The sequence below is a fragment of the Ahaetulla prasina genome, chromosome 3, assembly GCF_028640845.1.
Source record: "Ahaetulla prasina isolate Xishuangbanna chromosome 3, ASM2864084v1, whole genome shotgun sequence".
In the NCBI taxonomy this organism is placed as follows: Eukaryota; Metazoa; Chordata; class Lepidosauria; order Squamata; family Colubridae; genus Ahaetulla; species Ahaetulla prasina.
In genome coordinates, this window is record NC_080541.1 from 95,813,940 (window position 1) to 95,827,633 (window position 13,694).

Genomic DNA, 13,694 nt, shown 5'->3' on the forward strand with positions numbered 1-13,694 from the left:
AGCATAGATCAAAGGGTTGTATAATGTTGACCAAGCCAAGGACATAGCCCCAGGTTAAGATTATATGCCGTATTTTTTGGAGTATAAGATGCACTTTTTTCCCCAAAAAATATGGGTGGAAATGTCTGTGCATCTTATACAGTGAATGTTGCAGAAGCTCCGCCTACTCGCCAACCCCCACCCTTTGGCCTCTGCCTCCCAGCAATTTGCCTCCTTGCAGCAAGCAGCCTGGTCAGCTTCAGCACAAACTGTTTTAGCATGAGCAACTGATTGGTGGTTGGATCTGCCTCCTGGAATACCTCCTATCAACTGTTCCAGGTTACATGGATCGCTGCTGCCCATCGGCCCCATCGGCACCCATCACCGCTGCCACCTATTGCTGCCTCCATGCACCCCATTTTCACCCTCCAGGCATCCCGTTTTCAGCCCATTCCAGGCAGTGGAGATAGGCTGATCCCTGCCACCTGGAATGGGCCAAAAATGGAATGCACAAAGGCTAAAAATGGGGTACGCGGAGGCTGAAAATGGGATGTGCAGAGGCAGAGAATGGGATGCACGGAGGTGGTGATAGTTGGCAGCAGCGATGGCACCGATGGGCGGTGGTGATCCCCACACCCTGGAACAGCTGATAGGAGGTATTCCAGGAGTCAGATCCAACTCCCAATCAGCTGCTCGTGCTGAATCAGGCTGTGCTGAAGCTGACCACATTGTTCGCTGTTTGTTGCATGGAGGCAAATTGCTAGGAGGCAGAGGCAGATTTTTTTTTCTTGTTTTCCTCCCCAAAAGCTAGGTGTGTCTTATCGTTCTGAATGTCTTATATTCCAAAAAATATGGTACTTGAATTTGTCAGGGAGAATCCCATGCTAGATCTAGGACTCTGGTATTACTACTAGGAGAATGGATGGCTCAGTTCCCTTATTTTCTGCCCTTCATCTGGGCCACTTTCATAATCAGAAGCGTGTTCAGCACTTAGTTGAGGTTATTAGTGAAGGCAGCCATGCTTCCTGGCTAAACATGAATACTTGTTCAAAACCTAGAGCTTCTGCAGTTGCACAATTCCAATGTGAAATGGATTTGCCAAGTCCAACTACTTCTCTTGTAGTTCAGCCAAGGATTTTTCTAAGAAAAGGATCAAAGAAAGAATCTGACTTAGTGCAGCTGTCTTTACACTGAAGGAGTTTGTTGTGAAGTGCAGAAACTTTCCGAGACATCAATTCCATTCCCAGGGACTGAGGAAAGACATGGCCAAGTAATTTGCCTTGTGGTGTGACACCTTGCTGCCTGAGCAGCCACTTGAAGAACAGGTCATTGAAGACCCTTCTACTGGGTTTCATCAGGGATTAGGATAAGTAAAGCTCAACCTGACCATGCTTAATTTAACCTGATGGGCTAGGTCCTTCGGCTGTCTCCTTCAGCCTTCTTCCTATGCTTGGCTTTGGCCTTTCATTGCCAATTTCCATTCTCAAGGCAGAAATCTCAGAATTGCCAGCTTTCTCCCACTGCCCATCACTTTCTGAATAATTTTTCCATGTTCTTTCAAACATTAAGCAGCTATCTGCAGATGCCCTTAATAAACTACTCATGCACATATTTATGCTATGTTAAATATGAACCCAGTGAATGACTTGGAGGATTGCAAATGAGATTTTCTCAACATTTTCCCGAAGTGCACCATGTTTCCCGAGAACACAGCTATTTCAAGTAGGGGAAAAAAAAGATTTTTGTGGCTTTGCATAATATGGCTCTATTTTTGAAGAATTTTATTCCGTATTATCTTGCTAGGATAATGAAAGGAAAATGCGAGGAGAAAGGCTTTATATATTCTTAAGAGTTAATAATCCTGCTCTGGGTTTTGTTTCCTATTAATATGAGCTTAGAATGGCTTTCTTATCATTCCAATATTCTGAAAGGCTAACACTAATTCATACGCCATAATCTGATCTGAGTTGATCTGATCTGATCTCATACCACCTACTATATATACTGTATCTGACTTGGAAATAAAGTCTGATGCCACTAATTGCTTTCATTATGTTGATTGTAAAAGATTTCATTTAGCTAAAGAAGTGCATCACGAAGGCAGAGAATTATTTTGATTCTGCGGCAGTTAATGATCACAGTGAAAAATAATAATTTGCCGAAGCTCGTCAACATGTATATTAATCTTGTTAAATGTTTTAACAACATTTTTATAGTTATTATGGTATTATATAGTTGTAATATAGGGACGCGGTGGCTCAGGGGCTAAGACACTGAGCTTGTTGATAGAAAGGTCGGCAGTTCAGTGGTTCAAATCCCTAGTGCTGCCGTGTAATGGGGTGAGCTCCTGTTACTTGTCCCAGCTTCTGCCAACCTAGCAGCTCAAAAGCATGTAAAAATGCAAGTAGAAAAAATAGGGACCACTTTCAGTAGGAAGGTAAAAGCATTCCCTGAGCCTTTGGCGTTGAGTCATGCCGGACATATGACCATGGAGACATTTTCGGACAGCTCTGGCTCTTTGGCTTTGAAACCGAGATGGGCATTGCCCCCTTGAGTCGGGAACAACTAACATATATGTGCGAGGGGAACCTTTACCTTTACTATAATTGTAAACTATTTCTCCTATTATTCAGATTTTTGCAATATTCACATAGAAGCAGAACAATATAGAAATCTTTCTACAGTCAAGACCTATTTACCAATTAGCAAATCAACTCAAATGTTATTTTAATTGTCTGGTCAACAAATAATAATTACATTATTCGATAGATTTAGGGAATGGTGAAAAGTTTGTCAGAGAATTCTTAAAGATATTTCATTTTGTTCCTCACAATATTTTAATATCTCAATGTCTATCATAAAAGCTGCTTGTCATTCAGTATAGAATTTTGACTCCAACAATAAAGAAAATTTTGGAATAACAAAATATTATTTTGCACCATTTATCCACTCAGATGGCCAATATGTCAACCATAACTTGTCTAACTGTAATAAACCTTTTTTCTTTAAAAAAATGTTATGTGCTCAGTTGTTTTAATCAAAATACATGCTATTTTAAACTGCATATTGAAATTTTACATCACAAGATAAGTGTTTAATATGATATTAATTTTGTATTGTTCCCATCCTTCAAGATTTAGCTCTATTTAAATGTATTTAAATAATTGGCTAGAAGCATAGACCTTGGGAATATCTCCTAGAAGAGGTATAGGTTTATTCACAAAAAAACTGAGAATTGTCATGAAATTTTGCTCAAAGTGGAGTGTCAGAAGAGATATAAAGAAATATGTTTTTATACTTATACATACATGTACCCTGTTTCCCCCAAAATAAGACTTCCCCTGATAATAAGCCTAATCGGGCTTTTGAGTGCATGGCAATAAGGCCAAGCGCTTATTTCAGGGTTCAAAAAAAAAAAAAAAAAAAAAGACAGGGTCTTATTTTCGGGGAAACATGGTACACATAATAAAGGTGTTTATACATCATCTGACCTTGACATACTTTGTAATGTGCAATACAACACAATTAACAATATATTAAATTACTAGAAAACAAATTACAGTAGCATCCCATGCCCACCATTTATACAGAAAACTCATCACAACAGAATCATTTCTATTTCCATGTGAAAATCTGGACTGGTTGTTTTATAAACTGCCAAACATTTTCTAGAACCCTAAGATCAACAAAGAACAATATTGCCTATTACCTATGGATCAAAATTATAGATAAGTAGTAATATGAGCCACACTACAATTATGATGACCCATCTGTTATTATTTAAGAGAGTCTATCCAATGTGTCTAGACTGACGGTGCCAACATTCACAGTCAGAAGGCTACGTATCACTTCTGCTTCTGAAGGGACATTTTTTAAGGCAGCCTGTGCCCTTCTCTTGCCTCAGTGATTTGATATGATGTCTAAACTCATGTACCTTCAATTTTCTACCCTTGTTAAGCCACCCCCTTTTTTTTTTTTTACAGTATCTGACCATCTGTAAAAGGATCATCAGTGGCTAGCTCAGCAGATTTCTATCATCAGAATAACCTGGTATTCAGTTTTACATCAACAGAACCATTTTAAAACTTGGACCAATAGCACATGTCTGAGTCACACACATGGCACACAACATTATTCTCAATATGTTTTCCAAACATTTTTTGCTCCTCTAATTGTCTGGCCGAGAGCCAATTTGGTGCAGTGGTTAAGATGCCAAGCTAAGAACTGAGAAGTTGTAAGTTCTAGTCCCACTTTGGGCTAGTTGGGTGTCTTTGGGCCTGTCACTCACTCTGAGCAAGAACACACCACTTCTGAAATCTTGCCAAAAAAACCCTACATAAACTTGTTTAGGCAATCAGCAATCAGTGTTGACATCAAGGTATACCCCCTCCAGTGGTGGCTTCAAAAATTTTTACTACCGGTTTTGTGGACGTGGCTTGGTGGGCATGGCATAGCTTGGTGGGCATGGCATAGCTTGGTGGGTGTGGCTTGGTGGGCATGACAGAGAAAGGATACTGCAAAATCTCCATTCCCTCCCCACTCCAGGGGAAGGTTACTGCAAAATCCCCATTTCCTCCGGGTCAGCTGGGACTCAGGAGGCAGAGAATAGATGAGGGAAGGGCCACTCAGAGGCGCTATTTACCGGTTCTCTGAACTACTCAAAATTTCTGCTACCGGTTCTCCAGAACTGGTCAGAACCTGCTGAATACCACATCTGCCCCCCTCCAAAAAAATCCCACCAGTACATTTAATCATGTCTTCTTCAGTTATCTCAAACTTCTTATGTTATTTTTAGTCAGATTTAATGTCTTTATTACCACATTTTTATCAGAAAGAATGAGTTTGAATTAGCAGTTTTGCCTTAGTTTTCCTCACTCTTCATCTTTAACCTCCAATAACACGGAAGATATTCTCAAATAGAAAAATCCATAGTGATTTTCTGGGCTAACACAGTTGCACATCTCTCAGTTACATTTTTTCATCTTTAATCCTGTACCTCTACACACCTAAAAGAATACACGTTTGTGTGTGTATATATACACATATGCTCACACACACACACACACACACACACACACACACATGCACATGCACACACACACACACACGCCCAAGCGTACATATGTATATTAAAAAGAAAATAATGAACTCAACCATTGGAATAATGAACTCACTAGATTTTACTAAAGGTTTAATTGCAGAAAACAATTTAAATTGCTGCACTGCTATACATTAAGAAATAGCTAGGCTTGATGCTGTAAAAACTAAACAGACTGATGAGTTTAATGGCTCTGATTATTCAGGCATGCACATGCCTAATGTTTCTTCCCAACTTGTCCTTCCTATTAATTATGAAATTTAACATCAGCTAGCCGTCAATTAGTCAGTGTCCTTCAAGAAAATAATTTAATAATGTCATCCTCTGCATGTTTAATTGACTTTAAGTCCAGTTAGTTCAAATGGACTCACTCTCATTTAAGTGAATGTCAGTTTATCCAAGTTAATATGGGCAGAACATTCCAGAGCATTTATACTCCTGCCAACTGACAGTATCCTGCTGATTTCTCGGGAGATAATGTTTCAAAGTTTTTAGCCAAGCATTATTGCAACTAATGGCATGGACCTAGAATTCACCTTGTAAACGCTTTTAAAATTAATGATGTTGGTCTACTTAGGAGAGCAAAGTTTAATTGAAATCCACACAAGTATGAATTCCAATGTTGTACTTCAGTTCTTAGACCCTCTAGTTAAATGCTTTAAGGCACATTGATATTTTAAGTTGTAACGTTGCATTGATAACATTTCCTATTTTCAAAAGGGTATATAGTGTATATTCATATGTCATGGAGAGAATTGCCATCATCTGAAAAGAATAAAAATTTTGGAAAATTCTGTAATTTAAAATATATAAAAAAATCAAGCTCTTCTCAAAGAGCTTACGTAAGCAGTCAGTGTCATAAAAGCTTCACACATGGCTAAGATTTCAAATTCCAAAGTGAAAGAAAGCAATGTTCCCAGCCTTTTTAGCAAAACATAATTAGCAAAGGATTTTATGTAATTATCTTGGATTTCATGTATTTTTAATCATGTCACTTTGTTAATTATACTACTGAAATGTATTTCACTATGTAAAATTCAGCAAAAGGAATAATATAGTCCTTTTGGAAAATAGTTTTGAAACCTTGTATGAACAATTAGCATTTTTTTAAAAGTTTGAAGGATGAACATGCCTTTAAGCATTCAAAATGTGCTAATTGTGTGTGTGTGTATGCACATAAACATATCTTATACATGCTATAAAAGCATTACTACAGTATTAAGTATTACAGTATTAAGTATTGCAATAGAGGCCTTTTGTAATAAGCTTTTAAAGTAATAAGATCTTAAACTACCCCCTACCCCACGAAAGTGTGTGAAAGAATCCAGCGTGAACTGTATGCTTGTTATCATGACTACGGAGGAAAGCACTTCTTCACAAGACAAATGTAGGAGATTGTTGTCATGGTAACCATTGGCAGTTGCCAAGCTAATTGTATAGAGGAGCCTGTGTCACATACATCATCCTATAGCAACACTTGATGGGCATCTATCCATGATCCTTTCTGCTTTCCTTTCCGATGAGTATGTTCTCCATTTTTTATTTTTATTTTATTTTATTTATTTATTTTGTCACAACATCATACAAAAAGATTATATAGTATATACACATATAAACATATATAGGAAGAAGAAAAGAAAAACAATAGGACAGGAACGGTAGGCACGTTTGTGCGCTTATGCACGCCCCTTATGGTCCTCTTAGGAATGGGGTGAGGTCAATAGTAGAAAGTTTTTGGTTAAAGCTATTAGGATTATGGGAAGAGACCACAGAGTCAGGTAAAGTATTCCAAGCACTGATGATTCTGTTGCAGAAGTCATATTTTCTGCAATCTAGATTAAAGCGGTTTACATTAAGTTTAAATCTATTGGTTGCCCTTGTATTATTGCAATTAAAGCTGAAGTAGTCTTTGACAGGAAGGACATTACAATAGATGATTCTGTGAGTTAAACTTAGGTCTTGTCGAAGGCGACGGAGTTCCAAGTTTTCTAAGCCTAGGATTTCAAGTCTGGTGGGATAAGGTATTTTGTTGTTTTCAGAGGAATGGAGAACTCTTCTTGTAAAATATTTCTGGACACGTTCAATTGTATTGATGTCAGAGATGTGGTGAGGGTTCCAAACAGGTGAGCTGTATTCTAGAATTGGTCTAGCAAATGTTTTATATGCTCTGGTTAGTAGTGTGGTGTTTTTGGAAAAGAAGCTACGCAAAATTAGGTTTACAACTCTTAGAGCTTTTTTTGCTATGTAGTTGCAGTGGGCTTTGGCACTTAGATCATTTGACATGAAAACTCCAAGGTCTTTAACGTCATGTCTCTGGTAAGACACATAGTCAAAAAAGATTAAAACACAAAGTTATGCCATTTGGTCCTCTTCAAGAATTTTGTTCAAATTTTCTTCCCTACTGATAATGTAAGGACTTTTCTTCCAAGCCGCTGGTGGTAGATAAAGCAGCTCATAATATCAGGTCCCCTCAGCAGTTTTCAAGTGGCCTTAATGCTGCAACACCAATCTTGGAGAAAAAAGTTGAATGATGTAAACAGTAAAAGCAGATTGTAAACATAAAGATAACTTTAAAAAAAGAATACATATATTTTTCTTTTGAGGGGAACAGGTTCTTTGATTAATGGGATGTGAGCTATGCAAACTATGAAAAGCTAAGAGCCAGTAGATTAAGAAGACGTTTTTACAGTTTTTTATTGATATTTACTTGTTGGAAGAAATATCGTTCTGGGTTCCATTCCAAGTGGGAAAAACTGGATTCGTGGAAGTTGCTTGGAAAGAATGTTTACTGATGAACAGGATCACATGGCTTGAGTTCCTAAGCAGAAAAAGGGCCAAGATGCTGAGAGTGCCTTAGTTTTATGCCCTCTGTTGGGCTTTGACTTTGAGCTTGTATTCTGGTTGGTTGTCAGACTCCCATGGGCATTGCAGGGTCAACTCTGTAGGCTGTGTTTTGAGTACAAGTTTGGTTGAGCCTTGCTGGGTGGTGGTGTAATGAAAGAGCTTTGGGCAATTCCTAATATGGCTGTGCTAGAAAGAGCTAGATCTTTGTTATGTAGAATAGATTGGCCCAGGCCTTAATGGCCCATTGACTAAGGTGGAATGGGGGGCTGAGTTTCTGCCTCCCTTTTAGATGAAATATTCTGCCCTTTTAATATTTCCTAAACTATCTCATTTTCCTAGGAAAGGGGTGGGTGCTAACTTCCTACATACTCATCAGATTTATATCTTTCAAAAACTCATTAATATTGGTAGCACTCCCTTTTCTGATCTTTTCCACATAAACCTGTGAGATAAGCTGAACTGAGAGTGAGTCCCCAAGAATTATCTAGTGGGCTTCCATAGTGAAATAAAAACAAAAACAAAACTGAATTGAACCCATGCCTCTCAACCTTCAACCATAAATCACCTGCTACCCAAGCATAAGTGAAGTGTTGAGTATTATCTTGAATAATGAATATATGTTTTAGAGGAGCTTGTACAAATGTTAGATTTTGCCCTTTGGTCTTAGTCCAGTATTAGTCTTTGATGTCTTCGTTCAACATAAAACAAAAATGGGGAATTTAAGACTGACATTGGCGTTTAATTTATAATGCATGATGATGATGTTATCTCTTCAGTCATATCTGACTCTTGGCAATTCTATGGCCCAGGTCTTTCCTCATCTTCTGATCTTGCACTACTTATTTGAGTTGTTTGATACTCTGGGTGCTGTCAACTTTGATAGTGTTAGAATGCATATTAATATATAAGCTATATTTGAACATAAATGTATTATCATCACTTGCACGATTTTGTTATTGTTATTTGTTATTGTTCATGCTTCTTTCTGCTCTGAAACAGAGAGGATGGTCTGTAAATCTAACACAATATTACAAAGAGCAGTCCTTATACCAGTCTAACAAATACTTTAAATTGTGTGTCTTTGTGTGTGTGTGTGTGTGTGTGTGTGTGTGCTTACATGCATGTCCACATATAAACATACAGAGATGGCTTGAATGGTTAGACAGATTTAGACGGTTAGATCAGTGGTGGAATTCAATTTTTTTTACTACCGATTCTGTGGATATGGCTTGGTGAGTGTGGTGTGGCTTGGTGGGCAAGGCAGGGGAAGGATACTGCAAAATCCCCATTCCCACCCCACTCTGGGGCCAGCCAGAGGTGGTATTTGCCAGTTCTCCAAACTACTCAAAATTTCTGGTACCGGTTCTCCAGAACCTGTCAGAACCTGCTGAATAGCACCCCTGGGTTAGATGGATTTGACTTGAAATAATGAGCATTCTAGTTCTCCCAGTTCCATTCTGATTTTTAAAGACCCTCTGCTTTACACAGGAGGAAAAATAAGTAGCAACTCAGAACTCAATAGCCACAGTGTCTTGCACCCAAAGCAAAATAAATAGCACTTCATTTCCTTTGAAATCCATGATTAACTTTTCATATTGATTTTTGTGGGACTGAAATATACTGTAATTAGTTTTCATTTAATGCAAATTGAATTTAATAAATAGCTTGGTCTGAACTTTACAAAACTTGATTGCATCAGATTAAATATCTCAGATTGGTATGTAATAAGGCTGTTGAGTCCTTCGGGGTTTTTTATTTTTATTTTTTTTGTAAAAATGTTCCTTGGAGTATATGGGGGAATACACATAGTTATCTGAATTTCTTTGGGTATCTTCTTCTTTTCCCAAGACTCCATGCTGCTGTTTTAATGAGTATTGAGGCAGGTCCTAACTTTCTTTTCTTGCATGTTCTGAAGGACTTTTCATTAACATTTTTTAAAAAAATCCAAAGCACTGCTGGTCTCTACTATATAATATTTGATATCTGAATTAATGGAATTTATACCAAAGTATCTGATGAACTGTGACTTATGTTTTATTACCGTACCACAACTTATTTATTACCATACCACAACTTGCGTATGATAAACATCCACAGTAACATATTCTCAACAATCTATGTTTGTTTTCTGCATTTATTTATTTATTTATTCATTCATTCATTCATTCATTCATTTATTTAATTTATATTGCCACCTATTCGCACATGGTAACTGAAGGTGGCTTATGCGAATATAAAAAAATAATATATAAAAAATAAAATTAATAGAAATTAATCAAAATAATAATAATATATACACATAAAGCTGGCATAACATTATGTAGGTGATTAAAGTACAATATTTCTATTCATGGGTGTAAGTTCTAACCACCAGGAACAAAATTTCCAAAGTGGATAGATATATACCAGCTATTGTAGTGATATTCCTAAAAGGTAAATTTTAAAAGCAAATTGAACAATTCCATTTCTTCAAGGGGACATTATTGAAAATGTAAAAGTTAGATATGGTGAACTGCTTGATTCTTTTTAAGGTGTCCATGTGGAGATGTTAAAAAGATCAATAGGAGAACTTCTTACCAGCTGAGGAGAAAAAAGCTCTAGTTTGAATCATGCATCCTCACAATAATAACTATGTTTTCAGGCAATAATGTTTTCCATGTAGAGCTGCCTTTGAAAACAATTTGATGACTTCAGCCACTTTGATGCCTGTGATCTTATTTTCTAAGCTGAATCACTGGTACTGGCTAGTCTTCTCCAAACTCAGTTTGTAAAATGTTATTATTCTTTAAAACTTGTTCTATTAAAAGAAATCTGGAATGAAGCAGGTGCTGAATCTAATTGTCTCTGTTTGATAATAAAATCTGTATTTTGCAGGAAGTGTTGGTGTGTCTCCATTATTCTAGGAATGTTTGCTTATACATGTCTGTACAGGAAGGCAGCCTTATTTCATATTTCATAACAGCAATAGAAAAGGCATTTCCACTGATGAAAAAGAAGAAAAATATCTGACTTAGATAAAGTTGTTATTACATTATGTAATATTGTACCAAAATTAGCTGTTTCTGAGCTGGCCTAGTAAGGCCATTTATTTTTAAAATATTTGTTTGCCTCAGTAAAGTCAAATTATGAAAATAAATATTTTGGAAGCCCCAAAATTCATTCATTCATTCATTCATTCATTCAATCAATCAATCATTCATTTGGCTGCCCGTCTTACTATAGGGTACCTTTGGGCAGCATACAGTTACATATACAATTAAAATATAAAATCAAACATTGAAACCAAAGACACATGGGGAGTGTGGTGGCAGAGTGGGTGTGTGGGGGAGGTGAGATCTGTTATTAATCAACCCATCTCCATTTCACTGTTCCCCCACTGGGGTCCCAAGCTGACTGGCAAAGCTACATCTTTAGGCCCTTATGAAAAGGTAGACGGGTTGGAGGCCAACCTCACATCAGAGGGCCAGATATTCCAGAGGGCAGGAGCAACAGCAGAGAAGGCCCTCCTCCTGGACCCCATCAGCTGGAATAATCAGGCTGATGGGAACCACAGCATGCCTCCTCTGCCGGCACGATACGGACCAATTCCAGTGGGGTGAGATGGTCTCACCATATGATCCATTCATGGAGCAACGTTTTAAGGCATAGCCATGTCATAAGGCATATTACCTTTTTAAACTAATTTGATTACATTATTTATTGATCTCATACAATGTACAATCATTTGGTGAGATGTAAGTGTGGGTATGTGCATATGTTGGGTTAGGGCCGGAATAGCTCAGGCTGTAAGGAGCCTGTTATTAGAACACAATAGCCTGCAATTACTGCAGGTTCAAGCCCGGCCCAAGGTTGATTCAGCCTTCCATCCTTTATAAGGTAGGTAAAATGAGGACCCAGATTGTTGGGGGGGGGCAATAAGTTGACTTTGTAAATATACAAATAGAATGAGACTATTGCCTTATACACTGTAAGCCGCCCTGAGTCTTCGGAGAAGGGCGGGATATAAATGTAAATTAAAAAAAAAAAAGATGTGATAGCCAGAGTTTCTCAAGCAGAAATGTCTATAATATCAATAACCAACAAGATGCCCACCTTCAAGGTTAAGAAGTGCAGGGCAAATAATCCACCAAACCATGGGGGAAAACAAGAGAAAGTCTAGGATTTAAATTACAAGTGGGCATAAAAAGAAGGTTGCATCTTCATGCAGTCAAGCCATATGGAGGCAGGTGCCCAGAAATTTCTGTTTCAATCTGGGCACTAAACCTGACAGCTTGTGTGAATTGGTTTGCACATTTATTAACAGGTTATCCATCCTTATCACATATGTGCATTTAGTTTCTATGTACGATATCAATTAATTAATTAATTAATCAATGAATAGGGGTGGGGTTCTGGGTAAGGGCTTACTGGTTTGTTTGTTTTTAATTTTTTTTTTTGGGGAAGCTTAAAATAATGTTTCTTTCCTGCTCCCCCCCCCCTTTTTTTTTTTTTTTATAACACTACAGGAGTCATAAGAACAGCTCTGCATAACATGGACAGGGAAGCCAGAGAACATTATTCGGTTGTCATTCAAGCCAAAGATATGGCTGGACAAGTTGGAGGGCTATCGGGATCAACCACAGTAAATATCACACTCACCGATGTCAACGACAATCCTCCCAGGTTTCCTCAGAGTATGTAAAGGTTTGATCTGATTTATTTCTTCCCAACAAAAACTGTCTGCTGTTACAATTTCAGGGAGCTTCTTTTCAGATGAAGGATGAGCTGTGAATAACAATCACAATATTTGACAGTGACATACCATGTTCAGTAACTCCTAAGAAATAGCATTTTCAGTGCTGTGCTTATCTTCATCTTCACTTAGCAAGTGACTTTTTAATTCTTTTTTGCTTTCATGGATGCAGGTATATCAGTACAGGTAGACTTTGGTTGTTCAGACACCATTCAAAGTTACAAAGGTCCATGATCAGTAGTGGGTTTCAAATCCCATCAGCTGCTGGTTCACTCGTGGATGTGTGCTCATGCGCGATGCTTCTGCGCACGCACAGAGACATCCGGGCGAGTAGGCAGAGCCTCCTGTCACCACCGCTACTGGTCACCCGATCCGGGGTGAACCGGTAGCAACCCACCACTGTCCATGGTACAGTTGTTCTGTCCTCCCTCGCCTCCGTCCGAATGATGGCTTAATTAGCCATCACTATCAGCTCTGGCAGCAGAATAGCCAGTGTGTGCCAAGAGCCTCCGTTATCTTCCATGATGCTGGTGAGTCACCCAGAAACAAACTTCAGCTCTTAATCAGTGGATTTGCCTGTTACAAAGAGACACAGCAGCTCTTGCTGCCTTTTATATCCTGTGGGGTGTGGCTCCATGACTCAGCACTTCCTAGGCCTGCCCCACCCTTGCTTCTGTTGTTCCCTCCTCTCCTGCCTAAAAAACCAAGCCTGATTGCCGTCAGCTGGGTCTGCAGGTGTGGCCTGGGGGGTGGGAAGAGTCAGGGGATGGAGGCCTCGTTATCTCTTTCACCTGGCCTGTTTCTGGCTCTTGGAGCTGAGCCAGGCAAGCCGGTGCTCCCGAGGTAAGTCCTGATGGCCCTTCCCCCTCACTGTCCAAGTCACTTTCTGGCAGCAGGCCTGGCTCGGGGGGTGCAGACACAACAACAGTGGACCATCCAAAATTACTTATGACCAATCCTTGAGTCTTTAGCCATCCCAGCTAAATCCTAGCTTGAGGTTTTAGCCATCCCAACAATCACATGATTATGATCCAGCTGTCC

At 38.7% G+C, this 13,694-nt stretch overlaps 1 protein-coding gene across 1 annotated transcript in view; it reads left to right on the forward strand.

Moving 5' to 3' along the window:
* CDH18 (cadherin 18) overlaps positions 1-13,694 on the forward strand; it is a 231,269-nt gene that overhangs the window by 142,276 nt on the left and 75,299 nt on the right. Inside the window, exon 4 of the mRNA XM_058177902.1 lies at positions 12,427-12,594. Coding sequence (XP_058033885.1) covers positions 12,427-12,594 — 168 coding nt within the window. The remainder of the gene's footprint in view (positions 1-12,426; positions 12,595-13,694) is intronic.